At 46.0% G+C, this 16,050-nt stretch overlaps 1 protein-coding gene across 1 annotated transcript; it reads left to right on the top strand.

Moving 5' to 3' along the window:
* The first annotated feature begins 6 nt into the window (after window positions 1-6).
* CD247 (CD247 molecule) lies at window positions 7-13,517 on the top strand. The gene is made up of 9 exons (XM_009701478.1): window positions 7-106; window positions 435-477; window positions 4,727-4,838; window positions 6,601-6,654; window positions 8,083-8,166; window positions 8,887-8,922; window positions 9,967-10,023; window positions 11,947-11,988; window positions 13,452-13,517. The coding sequence occupies exons 1-9, from the start codon at window positions 7-9 to the stop codon at window positions 13,515-13,517; spliced, it is 594 nt and encodes a 197-aa protein (XP_009699780.1).
* Window positions 13,518-16,050: the final 2,533 nt, after the last annotated feature.

Below are 16,050 nucleotides of genomic sequence, written 5' to 3'. Positions count from 1 at the left end.
CCGCACATGGCGGGCTGCCGCAGCGCTCTCAAGGCGGGCGCCCGCAGCATGGCCTCCCTCATCAGCCCCCGGGCTTCCTCTCCTTTGGCTACCAGGGTTGCTGTCGGTCTGTTGCTAGAGGGTTTTTTCTCACTCGCTTTGTCACTAGCAGTTGATGTGAATTGCCTTTTTTTTTTTTTTTTTTCCTTCTCATTGCTACTTAAAAAAGTAAAAGGCCACAGGGGGTTGTTGCAGGGACGCTGGCAGTGCCACTCTGGGGGCATGAGAGCGGAGGGGGATGAGGGAGGGGTGCGAGGCTGGGGTGCAGGCATGTGTCTGCACCAGCCTGCCATGGCAGGAGAGAGTGCCTGGGCGTAGAGGAGGGCAGGGCTGCATCGCTGGGTGGGGGGAGAGAAGAGGAGGGGAACAAAAGTCCAGGCTTTGGAAGGAGGCAGTGCTGGGAAGAAACTTCTCAGTGGCAGAAGCGCAGCTTGGGATACAGTCCCAAATGTGGTGGCAGGCATGTGGGGTTTGGGATTGAGAAGGGCTGGAAACTTTGTCATGAAATGCAGCAATTGCACCCCTTACTGACTCCATCTCCTTTCCTGCCACCTCACCTGCTATGGTTCTGCCAGTCCTTACTCGGCCTGTGTTAGCTCCTTGTACAAAGCTTTCCATAACTTCTGTACAAATTCCTAAAATAACAAGTGATTACCTAATGCTGTAAGTTGCGTAGTTTGTTTCTGGCTTTCCTTAACAGCCCTGTGGTCTACGAGTAAATGTCATCCCCGCTGTGCAACGGGAGATCTAACTGTGCAGCTGCTTGCTTAGGAGCACGTGGTGAGCAAGCATAAGTGCCAACTTTCTAATTGTTATTCCTTCAGAGCTTGCATCCTTGCCAAGCAAAAGCACCACTTTGACCTCATACCTAGATGTCGACTTGTGACTCAACTCCTTTTTGATGCCTGGAGAGATGCTGTTTGTCTGAGCCACATTTAAGCAGTAAGCTTGACATTATTTACAATGCAACATAACTGTATTCCCCACCAGCCTGTGACTTGATATTAGCTGTGCCGCCTGCCTGTATTTAGGCATCTTGCTTTAAAATCCTGCTGTACTTTACTGGACTGTTGAAACTGGCACTGGTAAAATACTGGGTTATGAATATTGAAAAGCTGCTGTGCAACTCAGTAGGTACTGGGTAATCTGTAAGGTTAACAGAGTGGGAATTATCAGTGAAACATTTATTATTTGTGCTTTGCTCTGCGTGAGGCGGCTGAATGCGACTGCTCCCTCAAGCCTGGCAGGCTCGGCTTTGCCTGGCTCCCATCATCAGCCCATCCACTGCAGCAGTGCGACCTTGGCCTCAGCCCCCTAAACCACAGCTCAGGGCTGATGAGGGGCAGAGAGTACATTTTGGTGGTGCCTAAGGGACTGGTCTTCTGTTTGTGCGTGTTGTGCGAATATTGAAGAGGCAGTAGCCCCTCCTCTAGCGATTTATAAACCTCAACTGGTCCTGTTCATGTGCGTGGATGCTAACTCTTTTAACTGCTACTTGTTTATTACACTTCGTATCTCTTTGACCTTTGTTTCAATAGGTTTTGTGTCTTTTGGGTTTTTTTTTTCTCTCATTTTCTAATCCGGAAAGCTTGCAAAGGTTATTATTTAGAAAGTGCTTTGTGCCTTTTTTTTTTTTGGAAAGAATACAGAAATCAAACATATTAAGGAAGGACAAGACAAGAATTAATTCATACAGAAATCAAACATATTAAGGAAGGACAGGACAAGATTTAATTCGTTTTCTTGGTTTGTTTCTAAACATTGGACTTTATCGTTGTCTCAATACGTATTTTTCCAGGAACCATCACAGCCAGACTATGTCTAGCAGGATTTCCCTCATTGAGCAGATTTAATCCATTATCTGAGGTGCTGGAGGCCAAGCTGCCCTGGAGAAGCACCACGCAGGCACTTGGGTAGCTCCGCAGAGTCAGCCAAGGTTGACCATGGCTGACACAGAGCTACAGCTTAGTCCCCTGCACTATTGACTTCTCTGTAGTCCTTGATGTCTCCTGCTTGAGCTCCTCCTGGGCTGGGGACTTTATTAGTGCTGGAGAAATACTGGACTTGAGATGACAGTGTGAACGTGCCCTGCTTTGATACAGGAAAAGGGGAGTCAGGGCCAGGATCCCCAAAACCACCTTCAGCAGTGTCTCAGATATCCCCAGGCTTCCTGGCTCTGTGCTGGGCTGCTCACCTTCTTTATGCAGTATTTCTGATCTGGGCGCAGTGCTGGAAAACCCTGAGCTGCTTCTGGACACATCCAGCTTGAGGCCAGGGTATGCTGGGGCAGGCTGCTGCACTGCAGGAAAGCAGCTGAATTACTGCTGGAAACAAATTGCCTCCGGATGCTGTACAGCTGTATTCCCCAATGCTGCATTTTAGCTACTAAGTCTAATGCCATTCAAGCTGGTTTTGTGTTGAACCAACTCTGGTGTAAAATATTGTCCTATGACTGTTTAGAAGAAAAACTAGGAAGGTAATCTCAGCTTGTTTGTTGGTTTAATATACAATGTTGGGCAAATAACTTAATCTCTCTGTCTCATTTATCTCATGTATCTGAAAGAAATGTGGTGAAGGTTGTTGTTTATAAAGTGCTTTGAACCTTATTTTTAAAATAATAGAAATAGGAGGGGAAGGAGGAGAACCATCTAGGATCTTAATTTATTTCTATGGATTTGTTTCTACATGAATTAAAAAATAAAAAAAAAAGGAATGTGAACTCCTAGTTTCCTAGTTCAGAAAAGCAAACAAATCTACTGTTTGGAAATTTTGTGTTTTTTTCTGGCTGTGTTAGGCTTTCAGTGGGAACAGTGATTCTATCATCATCTGCTTGAGAATTTACAGTTACATTACCAAGTATCCGGGCACAGCTTTTCAGTCACACTTTATATAAGTTGCACACTTGAGCAGTGCGACAGGCCATCATCAACAACTTTATTTCTGCGAGAGTGACTACTTCATGGTGGTGAGTGTGTACTGCCTTGAATGTCTTCTGCAAGTTTCTTCTAATGAAATCATCAGCGTGGCCTGATGGGCCAGGGAGAAACCCCAGTGTGCAGAATGGTCCTGCTCTTGGCACTGGAGCAACTCCGCACCTGGGAGTGCTGCACTGAGTGGCTCGGCTACCCTCCGGCACATGTGGTTAATGAAAATTGCCCTACTTTGTTCACCTTAGGAAGGAGATGAATCATACCAATTCTTTTCAATTTATCTTCATTGAAGGTCTCCACAGGCTTTTGATCATTCTTGTCTTTCTCTTTTGAACTCCCTCCAATTCTTTATACAAAGTACATCTCATTCATTTTTTTTAAGTGACTTTTTTTTTTTTTTTTTTTTTTTAGTAACCATGTAATACAGCTTTTCCTTTAGGAATGGACCTGGAGCTGCATATTGGATCTATAGTTACTTAGGCTTCTTGACCTGAATTGTTTTGGTTTGGTTTTGGGTTTTTTAAACTATATTTGTAAACTTACTACTTGTTTACAAACCGATACAGGGGCAGTTTCATTAGTTTTAGCTGCCGAAAACCGACAATATTGCTGTGCCCTGCTTTGATGCAGTCAGAGTATAAATATATGCAATGTTGATTAGGAAATGAATGTCAACATCTTCTGAGTAACAATTTTATTGAGCTCTCAATTAGGGTAGTAGTAGATTTTTCTCCCTCGGAAAAGTTTTCACACTTCTTTTAAAAACAAAACAAAAAAACTTCTGAGGGTGATCTAGCCAACAAGAGACAGGCAGTTGAGGTTCCTGTGTGGGGAATTCCGGTTTAAGACCTTCCTCTAGAAGTGGAAGCACACCAGGGTGTCTCATGGGTATCTCACAGACGCGTCCTGACATCTGGGGTTAAAAGCCTGTCTCTCCTGCCCATGGTTCCCTTCTCATGATTAATGGTCTCCAACATCCCCAAACTGGGAGCCCAAGAGAACCCTCACAGAGAAGACACTGCAGCTTTATGGTTACAATATATAACCTGGGATAGGGGAGACGCATCTTCAAATTCCTCTTCTGAGTAGAATAGTGACTTCAGCCTGGATCTCCAGCTGGCTATGGTGGTGTCAGTCTTTCTTTACATTTAACACAAAATTTTGTTCTGAGAAGCCCTTCCCTAAAATTTTGTCCAAACAGATGTATTTTCTCATACACACAAGTTTTAGTTGATGTAGGAATCCCTAACCAGGCTCAATAATGAATCCCTGCAGGATATGGTGCTGGGTTTTCCCAGAAAACAAATGCTCTGTGTGAGGCTTGCTTGTAGTAACCACGGTGTTAGTGACCCTTGGTTATCTCCACGCCTGTGCTCACTCCCTGATCCGTGCCTGCGAGCTGTGGGGAGCACAGCCTGGGCTCTGCAGGTGGGAAACTCTGGGTAAAATGTCCTGTATTGGTTGAAGGAGGTTGCAAATTTTTCCATCCTTGGAGATACCCTAACTCAGCTGGCTGAGGTCCTGGGCAGCCTGGTCTAACTGACCCTGTTCAGAGAGAGGGTTGGACCTGTGGTAGTCCCTTCTGACTTAATTAATCCCATGATTCTTATTCAAATTTCTGTTTCCTTTGCAAGTGGACAGACTTGCCCTCATACTGGCTATTTATTCATGAAGTGCTATGCAGCATTGCTGCATTTATGCCATCAAGCACCCAGTGAAACAAATGACCTTGTTTGTTGATATATCTGATGTTTCTGTACAGATGCTGTACAAATTCTTGGACTGACAGACCCAAGACTCTGCTACTTACTGGATGGATTCCTCTTCATTTATGCCGTCATCGTGACAGCCCTTTTTGTGAAAGCAAAGGTCAGTCTATCCAAACACTGATGTATTTGGCTTTGGTGGTGTAAACAAGTTGGGCTGAGCTGGAAAGTGGGGGTAGAGAGGAAGTATGTCTTTTAGAATGTCTTTTTTTTTTTTTTTTTTTTTTTTTTTTTACTTTCCTGGTGCCAGCCTAAGCAGTCTGGGGGAATTCTCTCTGCAGGTTCATGAATGGAGGGGAAGAAAGTGTTTTGATGCTACAGTTCTGGATGCAGTCAGAGGTTCTGGATATTGTAGCTGGGAAATGCCACATCAACAGTGATGTGGTTTCTTCTGCTGCTTTCTCATTGGAAAGAGAGGAAAGGATATGCAGAAAATTCAGGATAAATGCTAAGCTTGTGAAGGATGTATTAAAATGTCTCAAGAAGTCAGACATCTTTGATAGCACGAGTGCGATGATACAAAAGATGTAACCCCAACAACCACCGGAGAGGAGTCAGGGGGACAGGATGGACACAACTTGATGGGCTGTTGTTACCATCCAGCAGCTGTTCAGCATCTAGGGAGGCAAATAATGGTTTTAGTTCACTTCCACGGAAGAAAATAACGTAATTTGATGGAGGTATGTGCATTTTCAGATCCGTACATGCCCCGAGAGCGCTGCTAATCACAGGAGAGGAGCTGTCTGCCTCTCCTCGGCACAGGGCAGTCCAATGCAGTGGCGCTTTCAGCCAAGCCTGAGCAGGTGAAAAGGTGTCTTGGCCGCTGTCTGTACATCTGGCTCAGCCTCCCCCCAGAAGCAAAGGCTTGCTGCGCTCGGGATCTCGGCTTGCTTCTCGCCAGGTCGGGGCCGAGATCATCAGCAGGAGCCTTGCGCTGCTGCAGGTGCCCCGCTGGCTCTGCAGTGGGATCTCTCAGGACTGCAAAGCCAGCGCTGAACCCAGAGGGAGAGAGGATGTTTAGAAGAAATAAGCAGAACTCGGTAATGGCGAAGGGGAAAACTTTTTTGTTGCCAGTGTAAATCCCAAGTGCAGATGAAAGCTCTGCTCGGGAACTTAGAGGGATGAGCCACTGGTGCATGCACGGTACCGGCCGGTGGGAGCTGTGCACCTCAGCACAGCATCCAAGAAGGAACCTGGCACAGGGAGCTGCTGCAGCCGCCGTGCACTTGCCCAGCAGCTCTTCCTCCCCTACCCAGAGCCCGTCTTAAGCTACAGAAGGGAAATCCTTTACCCACCTGTTAGTTGTCACTCATGGCAACTTGCCCAGGTGGCACCGCAGCCCTGAAAGCCAGGTGCTGCTCCCGAGGGGTGCAGGGATCCCCTGCGCCCTCTGAAGCTGGCAACACCTAGGAACTTTGCAGGCAGAGCTTTTGCTGGAGGAGTGGGGTCTCAGGGAGTGGTTTTGGTTGTTAGCAGCCCCAGATATCCAGTTTTTCTTAATACAGGCTGCAATTATGGTTTTATAGCCTGATGGAGCTACTTTTGATAGCACAGGATTATGATATGCACAGAACAGGAATGCAAAATTGGTGGGAGGGGGAAAAAACCAAAACCACCAGATGCTTTCAGTACCTGTGAATGGGTGTCAATGTGCAAGTAAAATGACCTGGCTGCTGAAGGCAACCTGGCGTGCGGATAAAAGCACCAGTGCAGTAGTGGCTTGTATTACCTGTAGCCCCTTTGGTGCCATGGGTGGCTGCTTATGGGTTGCCCTGTTTCTGATGACAGTGACTTGTAGGAGACAGGGAACGAAAGGACTGAATGGAGTCGCTTTCTCTCTGCTCACGGTATGGTCTCTTTTCCAGCTTAGCCAAGCCTCTGAACCACAGCTGCAACCAGGCCAGGATGATGTCTATAACGTAAGTAACTACTGGTTTCTGTTTGTTTTCAAATCTGCTACCCAGACAAACCTTTTGGGGCACTTACAGATAGTGAATTGCCTGTGGATCAGAAAAACTTTGGATGACCCAGCTAATGAATGCGCTATACCCAAGTGTGCAGCACAGCAGTTGTAGGGAGGAAAGATAAAATCTGATGAGGGCACGCTGTTGTCACTTACCTGGCTGGATGCTAGATAGATGGGCCGTAGGTTCATGATTTGACCCACTGAGCTGAAGGTATACCAGGAACGCAGCCCATTTCAGAGGCAGTGCTCAGTGTGCTGCACCGTGTAACACGCCTGCAAGAGCTGTGTGTGCAGGCTGTTACATGTGACGTGCACCCCCAATTTCTCGCCCGGCCCTCTGCACATGGCTTGCAGCTCTCACCGACTGCTGTTCCTCAGCAACTCACAGCCATGCCACCACCCGACTTGCTGATGTTATTTGATGTGGGCTGGGGAAGGGGCAAACACTCAGGAATGTCACCTTGCTGACTTTGGGGGACTGTAGCTCTTATATCATCAAGCGCGCGGAGCCTGAGTCATCACAGCCCTGCTGTCTCCTTTCTCAAGCTCTCCTGCTGCCCTACAGCGATACCTGTTGTACCAGATCATACCAGAGGGTTTACCTCATCCACTGTACCCTGATCGTAGCCAGCATCAGATGGCTCCTTAGGCAGTGAAAGAGGACAGAGACAAGATCCCGTGTGTCCTTCCTAGCTAAATTGCTCGCTCATGGCAACGTTAAACTCTAGCTATTTTTGCTATGTCTGGTTGTCTTTTGATTCTAATTTTTTTTTTCTCTCACGCTTTTGACCATAGCCACATCCTGTGATGAGTTCTACTGTTTAACTGTGTAATGTATGAACGCTATTGCGTTTTTTTTTTCAGTTTAAGAAGTGTTGCCTGTCACCTTTTCAGTAGCGCAGTCACCTGTGTTATTCTGACCTGAAATATCTCCTTTCCCCTCTTCCAAGGTAACACTTCCCAGCTAAGAAACGTGTTGGGCATAAAATTTCTGTAGCGTCTTGATGCAAATTTAGACGAGCTGCTCTGCAAGAAAAATCAAGCTCATGGAATCTTCACCCACCAGTGGGAGAGAAAGCATGAAAGTCGGAGTCCCTCCCCCTCGCGCGTTCTCATTTCAACACATTTCTACTTAAGAACGGTTCTTGATGCAATGGCTTGCAGTTTTGTGCTGCACAGAAACTGTTTGTCATTTCCATAGCTTATACAAACACATTTTTGTTGACAGTTGCATTAAGGGGTAAAAATAATTTCTAGCTCAGTTTACAGTACTCATGAGGTTGGACACCAAGCTGGGTTCCCTTTCTTTCCCCATCTTAAGTCAAGATCTATTTTCTTACGATCATAATGTCTGTCACTGCTTCTTGCTTTCTTGTTTCAGAAACTGTCTCGTGGACACAGAGATGAATATGACGTTCTGGGGGCAAAGCGAGGTGCAGACCCTGAGCTGGGCGGGAGACACCAGGTAACTTCCTCCCACACATGCACTTTTTTCTTCTAATCTGGTTCCTTCCTTCTGGTGCCTAACCGCTGTTTAGACATGCAGGCAGTCATCATGTGTTTGCTAAGCACAAGTGCCTTCCTAGAGAGGGAATGGCAAAATCTGTGCAGCAACTCAGGCGGCTGCCAGCGTGGCGGGGACAAGAGTAAACCTTCCCCCATCCTCTTTGATCTTTGCCCCTCATGCCCCCCCCCGCCCCCGTCACTTTGCTGAGAGCCTGCAGCCACCCAGAATAGGAAGTGACACCCAGCCTTGGGGCGGATGTGGAGCAGGCAAGGCAGGAGTGGGTGTTTCACGAGAGCTCGCTGCATGTGATGCTGCCAAACAAGTGCCACCAAAGTAAAGCAGCAGCCAAAACAACTGTTTCTGCTGCAGAGCCCAACAGTTTCAAAAGAAAAGGGAGGGGAAACCTTTCGCATCAGCGTGTAGGGCTTGCCTTCAGGTGACAGCTGTAGGGATTGAGCAGAGAAGAGCTAAGTTTTATCAATTATTAAAATTAAATCAATTTTCCAGAGAACAAGTTGTCTTAACAGAGCCTTATGGGTGGAGGCAAGATGGGCTGTAACGGGCATGGCCTGTCCGTAGAGCTCTAGCTGTGCCTTAGAGCAAATGCACAGGCATGTACAAGGTGGCGGGGATGCTGGCAGTGCAACATGTGGGCAACTTTCTTCTTTTCTTTTACAGCAGAGAAGAAAGAATCCTCAGGACATTATCTACACTGTGAGTAGGGGGAGCTGGAGGGAGAGGAGAGGGAGGGATGGCTGGAAACAGGAGTTTCTATTTCATAGAAGACTTTTTTTTTTGCCTACCCAATTTCAGCTTTGGTTCAAACTTAACAGCTGCTTTTAAAGACTTATCATCCCTTCTACCTTCCCTTTTTTTGCTAGAAAATTTCTGCTCACTGCTCCATGATAGGAGAAAAACATTGACTGCTTGGACAGACGGGGAAAAGAATTTGGCTCAAGATACCTGCTGATCCTTTTACGTTAGCCATTAGTGACTAACCGACCTTTGTCCCATGTGACTGATGCTGCAGTACTTTACGTGCTTGTTCTCCGCCCTCTCTGACTGCTCTCTGGCAAAGGCTAAATGCCCGTCCATCTAGGAGTGACTGCTTAGGAACCTCTTGATTTAATTGCTTTAACTCTGGCTGAATGTGGTGGTCTGTGCTCCAAAGGACAGATACATGAATGCTAATGCTCGTGCCTTAACTTGTGTCTTTCTGGGTGTTCAGTGCTTGCTGAGAAACAAGCTTGTTTCCAAACCTGGCCTTCATCGTTACTGAAACAGATGCTCTGATCACAGCTGGTCATAAGCATCTGGGAACTGCTTCCCTAGATGGAGGAAGGAAGAGCTCCTCTTTCTTAGCCTTCATCCTGCAGTGTTAGACTTCCCTTTTCTCTGGGCCTGAGCTGCGTGTTCAGGTTTGTCTCCTGAGCAAATGCTGCCTAAAGCTTTTCTTTGGAGAGCTTTGATTGTAGTATCTGGTGCCAGTCTAGATAAATGACTTGGTTGAGAGTAGAGTTATATTCATTGAAGTGTTTGGACATGAGGTGGTACTGATATACTAAGCAGATTTGATCATGTATAGCATCTACTTAAATGCACATCAGTCAAGTCCCACCACTGTCCCTTCTTCTCTGGAATATATTGAAGTTTTGAAGGGAAGGCAGCCCCGGAAGCACAGGCCTGCAGTGTAGTCATCCAGGGGCTGGCTTGGCTTTTCTAGTAACATGCTGACTCCTTCCCTCTCTCTGCTTACAGTCGCTGCAGAAGGACAAGATGGGCGAGGCATACAGTGAAATTGGAATGAAGGGAGAGGTGAGTCCTACCTTCCTGCCTGGTGAAAGCCTGGGATCAAAAATTCTCCATTGCCGCTCCCGTACAGAGCAGTAGCCCCGGCTGCACGTAGCTGCCTTGCACGAGGAAGTCCCCGTGTTGCACAGCACCTACAGGCACAGCTGAGAGCAGTTACCTATTGCCTGTAGTAACCGGTAAATAAGACATGTAGCTATAGCGTTATAGTAGCCATAAAACAAGGTGGAGATCAGACAGTAAGCTTTGTCCCATCAGTATCAGAAACACAGCCCGTACACCAGCAGTGTCCCTGGGTGGATTGAATGACGTCAAGCAAAAACATTTCAGCTTTTGGACAGAAAAATTCTGATGGCTGCCCGAGCTGATGAGGCAGAAGGTAGCAGATGGGTGAGGAATAGTTGAAGGAAATGTCTGGTTTCAAGTGCTGCAACTCACAGTAGTTGAGCACGTTCCTCCAGAGCAATTCAGAGCTGGAGGTTCACAGTTTCCCCTCTACAGGCTGTCAAGGCTGGCCTGCTCTCTAGGCACAAGTCAGCATTTGCAAGCTCCTCCTTGTGCCTGTCTTCAGACAATTAATGGGGGGAAACATTCTCCTTCCTCCAGCTCCACTCTCAAATGTTTAAGAAGGAACACATCAGCTACATGTCTTAAGCTAGCAGCAAACGGATAGTTTGTGCCCCACCTCCTGGGGGAGGGAAGCTTGTGTTGAAAACAAACCATCTGCACCCACTGTTTATGGCAAAACGAAAAATTGCTGTGACCTACACAGGTTCTATTTTATGTCAAAGTGTCTTATATATAACCTTTCATTTCCCTCTGAAATGTGGAAAAAGGGGCATTTCAAAACAAAGTTTAGTGTTGAGAAATGCTAAAGCAACACCGACATTTAATCCCCTCCCCTTTTTTATTCTAATGCCCCTCTGCCATAGTCAAGCTCAGTTTACAAGCTGTGGCTTTATAAAGTCACGCCACGTTTTTATGAATGTTTCTATTACTGGGGGGACGGGGACAGGAACACCAAAACCCTTGCCTCATTCTAGATATACGGTCATTTAACAGGCTGCTGCAATTTTAACTGTGGCAGGCACTACTCCTTGCTATGTGTTCGTGATACAGTCAGGGCTCTGCTGCGGTGGGGTGGTTATGACAAGCCACGGGCTTTGTGTGGCAGCCTCCATCCAGAGGGCTGTAAGCTCTGCTGTCCCCGGTTCTCACCTGAGAATCACAGTCTCGTGCACCACTTGGCTGCTTTGCCTGGCTGCTCCCCGTACTCCTGGGAATGCAGCGGCAAGTGGGTTCAAGGAGAAGGTTTTCTGTTGTACCTGGCTAGTCTGAGTGACCTTGTTTGTGTGCTCTACTGGTGCCATAACAGTCCCAGTAGTTATTTGACTGAATCCTGTGTAACTTTGTCCTCAGGACAGCCTTATCTGCAGTTCCTTTGAACATCTAGAGAGCTTACAAAATGTGTGCTGGAGAATTTACTTACTTATGCATGTCTGTCCAATAGAGGGGCCAGAGTCCTTTGGACACCAGCTGACATGCGGCAACTCAAAAAATACAGCCCCATTTCTTCCAGGTGTGCCTTCAGCTCATAAAACAATTGATGTCTACAGGAACACTGCCAAATCTCTATACATACAGTAAATCAAAGAAATAGCAGTATTATAACAGTATGACAGGAAAATATGTCAGCAAACCAAAATAATTTCCTTTTATTTCCAATCCTTACTATTTTCTCCTTCACAGCCCTTGCAGCATGTCCGGGCTGGTCCAGACTTAGCAGGTGCTTTCCCTCCTGTGCAGAGTGTGCCCAGGCCAAACACAGCTGCTGACCCTCAGTACAGCATGGGGGAAGTCAAGGGTTTCTTTTCTTTCGCATAATTGGGAAAGCACCCATTAATCTATGCTTGTTGTTCTTTCCCAAAGCAGCAGAGGCGGCGAGGCAAAGGGAACGAAGGTGTCTACCAGGTAAGCAACACATCCATGAGATGTTCCCTTCGCCTATCTTCATGGCTTAATTGTAGCCTGTAGTTACATACCTAACTGCACTGTTAGCGATGCATGATAAAGCAGAGCTTTCGAAGAACCTTTCTAAGGACAGTTAGTCAGATTGAGCGCAAAGACCACACTGCTGGTACTTTGATAAAGTGGCTGCACGTTCTAAATACAACTGGCAGGAACACTTGTGTAGCTGCTTTGGTAGAACCCATTTCCACAGTCCTACATCTTGGAAAACCACCTTTTGACTGTGGCAGATGATGCATAAATGGAGACCTTCAGGTTCCCAAACTGCAGTCATAACTCAAAGTATCAGTGGTTCAGCGCATCTCACTGTGCAGAGCACAACCGGGTCAGCACCTCCAGTCCTTGGTGTGTCAGGAGGGTTTCGGTGTTGCACACACAAAACAGAGGCAAGGAATCCAGCAATTACGCCTTATTTGGGCTGCCAAGCATAATTGTTCCAAAATGCATTCTGCTTTCTGTAGAAGCCTGTATGTTGTCACTGACACCTCAAAATGACAAAAATAAAATAAATATTAAAAAAGTTGTTCTGGTGCAGCACATGCCAGTGAGTGTTCCTGTAACGTGGCATATTTGTAGCTAATGGCACCTTTCTTCAAAATCTGCTCTGCTGAGAGAGATAGTCACAGGCAGCTGATAAGAAGCACTATCTTATCTGTGTACTTGGTATGCCACGAAATATTCGTAGCAGAGGAGTGAAGGGCAGGTAGAAGTTCTACAAGCAGGCACCTGGCGCCTTACTAAATCCTCACTCTTGGAAGCTCCAGTTACCTCTGCTCTGGCAGCCTCCTGGGCTGACCTGCGACTACACCATGTCCTCTGCTGCCTCACTCTTGGAGCAGCCTGTTCCCACAGCTGCAGCAGGGATCTGTAACTTGAACATTACAGCTGACTTACCACTGCCAGAGCAGGCTGGCAGGAGAGGGACTGCAGCGTTGCAGGAAGGGGTGTAAGGGGGGCTTCCCAGGGTTCACAGCCATCTGAAGCCCTGCTGCCAGCTTACCCGGAGTTGCACCTGACTTCCAAATTAAAGAGAAGAAGTCCAGAGAAGAAAGTCCATGATTTGATGTCTATTCATTTAGTTAGCAGCCAACATTCGCTCTAGCATCATTCAGCTCTCAGTAGACAATAATATGCAAACAAAATGTACTCTAAAGGTCTGCAGACCCAGTTAGGATGAGTTAGTCATACATTCATAACAGTTATTCAGGATGCATCTTGCCTTCAGGTAAGTGATAACTATTGACACCATACAAAGCCTAAGGAATCATTTATTAGTAAAAACCCTCTGTAGTGAAAAAAAAAAATTAGAATTACACTATTGAGTCCCTGCCACCCTGTTCCTGACCAGTCAGCCAGGGAGAACTAAGCACTCACACTCGTACCTCACCTGTTTTTCTCTTTTTCAGGGCCTCAGTACAGCAACCAAGGACACTTATGATGCTCTCCAAATGCAGCCGTTGCCCCCCCGCTAAGTGGGAGTCCCCGAGGGGATGGGCAACAGTAAGAGATGCCCACCTGCTTTGGGGAGGAGAGGAGGGAAAGCCTTTTTCATCCAAAACAAGCACTGTGTATTTTCTCAGTGCAACAACCAACTTGGGTTGGTGCACAGAGGGAGTACGTCTGGACTTGGTTAGTCCCTTCTCCCTTCCCTCCTGAGTCATGTAACAGCAAGCTTTAGCTATTAAAATGTACATATCTGTAAAGTTGTTTCCAGTAATAGTGGTTATTAGGCTGATTTTTGTAAGATTTGTGTTGTGGGACCAGACCACACCTACTACCCACAGCTGTTTCCGTAACTCTTACTTGCCTTCCAGGGGTATCCAGACATGCAATTATGGTTTCATTGCATTTAAAGAAATTGCAAAGACAGGGCTGTAGTTATTTCCTGTAGTATTTATCTTAAGACTATTTGACACAGGCCAGCTAAACCTTTTGCTTGAAATTTACCTTTTAAAAACTGCTTCAGTGGAGGCTGGCTTTTTTCTTTAATCTAAAAAAAGTGATGTGGTGGTACTGTAGAGAAGGACAGAGGCTAAACGCCACCTTTTCAATATGAAGAAAATGAGCGCTAAGCTCCAAGAAAAGATTGAGCAATGGCCTTGCCACTCATCCAGCACCTGGAGCTAAGCAAGAGCCAGGTAACCTGCGTAAGAGACTTCTCAGAAGGCAGAAGATACCCCTGTTACAACGAAAATGAGGAGAATGGACTCTGATAAAGAGAGTAATCCTGGAAAAGGCAGGAAAACTCACCCTGGAGAACGCCGTTTGGCTGAAACGTCTGCCCTTCACATCAGCAACAGATACAACTATCATGGCAGAACAGGCTCCCCTTGTAAGAGTTGGTATGGTAATTCTAATGTCAAAAACAGACCAAAACTGTCACTTCTGGGCAAAAGAAACTGTACAAAAGCCAATGTAAATGCAGTTTCCAAACCAGCCTAATCATCAGGTTACCTTTAAAAGATGATGCAGGTATCATTCCAAAGAGATACTAGTTCAATAATGATGTAATGTATTTTTGATGAATTAATAAAAAGTTAGTGTCGAAGACCTGTGTGTGCACGTGTGCAGTGAACAGCTGTGGGAAGGGTACAAGCTCATCAGCTGACGCAGTCGGGCCAGCTGCACCAATTTACAGCCAGCAGCGTCACCTCCTAGGCACGCCAAGGAGGACGGTGCTCTGACAGGAGCTTCCTGAACACATCCTGGGAGGTGGGATGGGATGTTGGAAAAATGGCTTAAGCCTAGGTATAAAAGGGACACTCACCTCCCACTGCATCCTCAGTTTTGCCAGTGACTTACAAGACTGTGCAGTGAAGCCTGTAAGCAACTCGGCAAGGACAAAAACAGCCCAGCAAAACAAAGGGTATTTTAATTTGGGATGGGAACTGACCAGTTCGTTCTGCCAGTCCTGGCAGAGGGAGCAGTGCTAAAGCAAGGCTGTGGGAACAAGAGCTGCACTGCAGGCACTGCCCAGTGAGGTGATGTGTTCATTTCTTAAGGGACTGGGTTAGCAGCAGAAAAACTTGCTGAAATTGCTGCTATGTAAATGACAAGGCTGTGCCAACTTAAGCACTAAAACTGTATCTGCAATAGGTGCTTGTAGCTTTTGAAGAATATTTCAAAGATACTAAATTAGTGCGAAAAAAACCTGAGACATCCCATGCATGGCAATGAATGTTTCTTGCAAGTAATCTCCTAGATCCCTTACTGTTCTCCTGCAATGACAAGAAAAAAAATCTGAGGGAATCGGGTGATATCTCAAACAGCAGAGCTGAAAACTACAGCACAGTTCCTACTGCAAAAGCACTCTTGTTCTTGATGCAAGAAGAGAGAGTACTGAAAATAGCTTGCTTTTTTTTTAAATCTGAGAACCATATTTACAAGATGTAGAAATCGCAAGTTTTGGCAGTCATAGAATACCAACCACTAAACAATGGGAAAGAAATTCTTAAGGAAAACACATCACCTTTAAGCCCTTTAGATACAAATGGATCTTGATTTCAAAAAGCATCCAATGCTTGTTTCAGGGACACTCACCGTAGGTGTGAGCTGAGTCTTCTCTTTGCCTTCAGGAAGCAACTGAAGCTGTGGGATTTTTTTCTTTTAGGAGGGGAGTTGATAAAACAGAAGTAGAACAAAAGCTTCAAGCGGAGTGCAAAAAAAAAACCCTGGGCTCTCCTCCACTTTGACAAGACAAAGAAAGGACAATCTTCTGGCCCAGTTTGATGCAGCGGGAGGAGGGGAATTAGCCTTCCCCTGACATTTTAAAAAAACTACAAACAAATGCATACATGTTAAAACACTTGGAAAATGGTTTAATGATGTTTACAACAGAAATGAACTGTACAATTACAGTAAGTTTAATATATATAAAAAATTACAGCAGACAAATGCATCTACACAAAATCTACCTTTTCATTCTGATTTACTGTAATCTACACAATCTCTCAATGCCTACAGCTATCTGTAGGCAACCACTGGGAAAATAATAATTATAATAAT

This window comes from Cariama cristata, unplaced genomic scaffold, assembly GCF_000690535.1.
Source record: "Cariama cristata isolate BGI_N322 unplaced genomic scaffold, ASM69053v1 scaffold966, whole genome shotgun sequence".
Classification (NCBI taxonomy): domain Eukaryota; kingdom Metazoa; phylum Chordata; class Aves; order Cariamiformes; family Cariamidae; genus Cariama; species Cariama cristata.
This window is presented reverse-complemented; position numbering and strand designations above follow the sequence as displayed.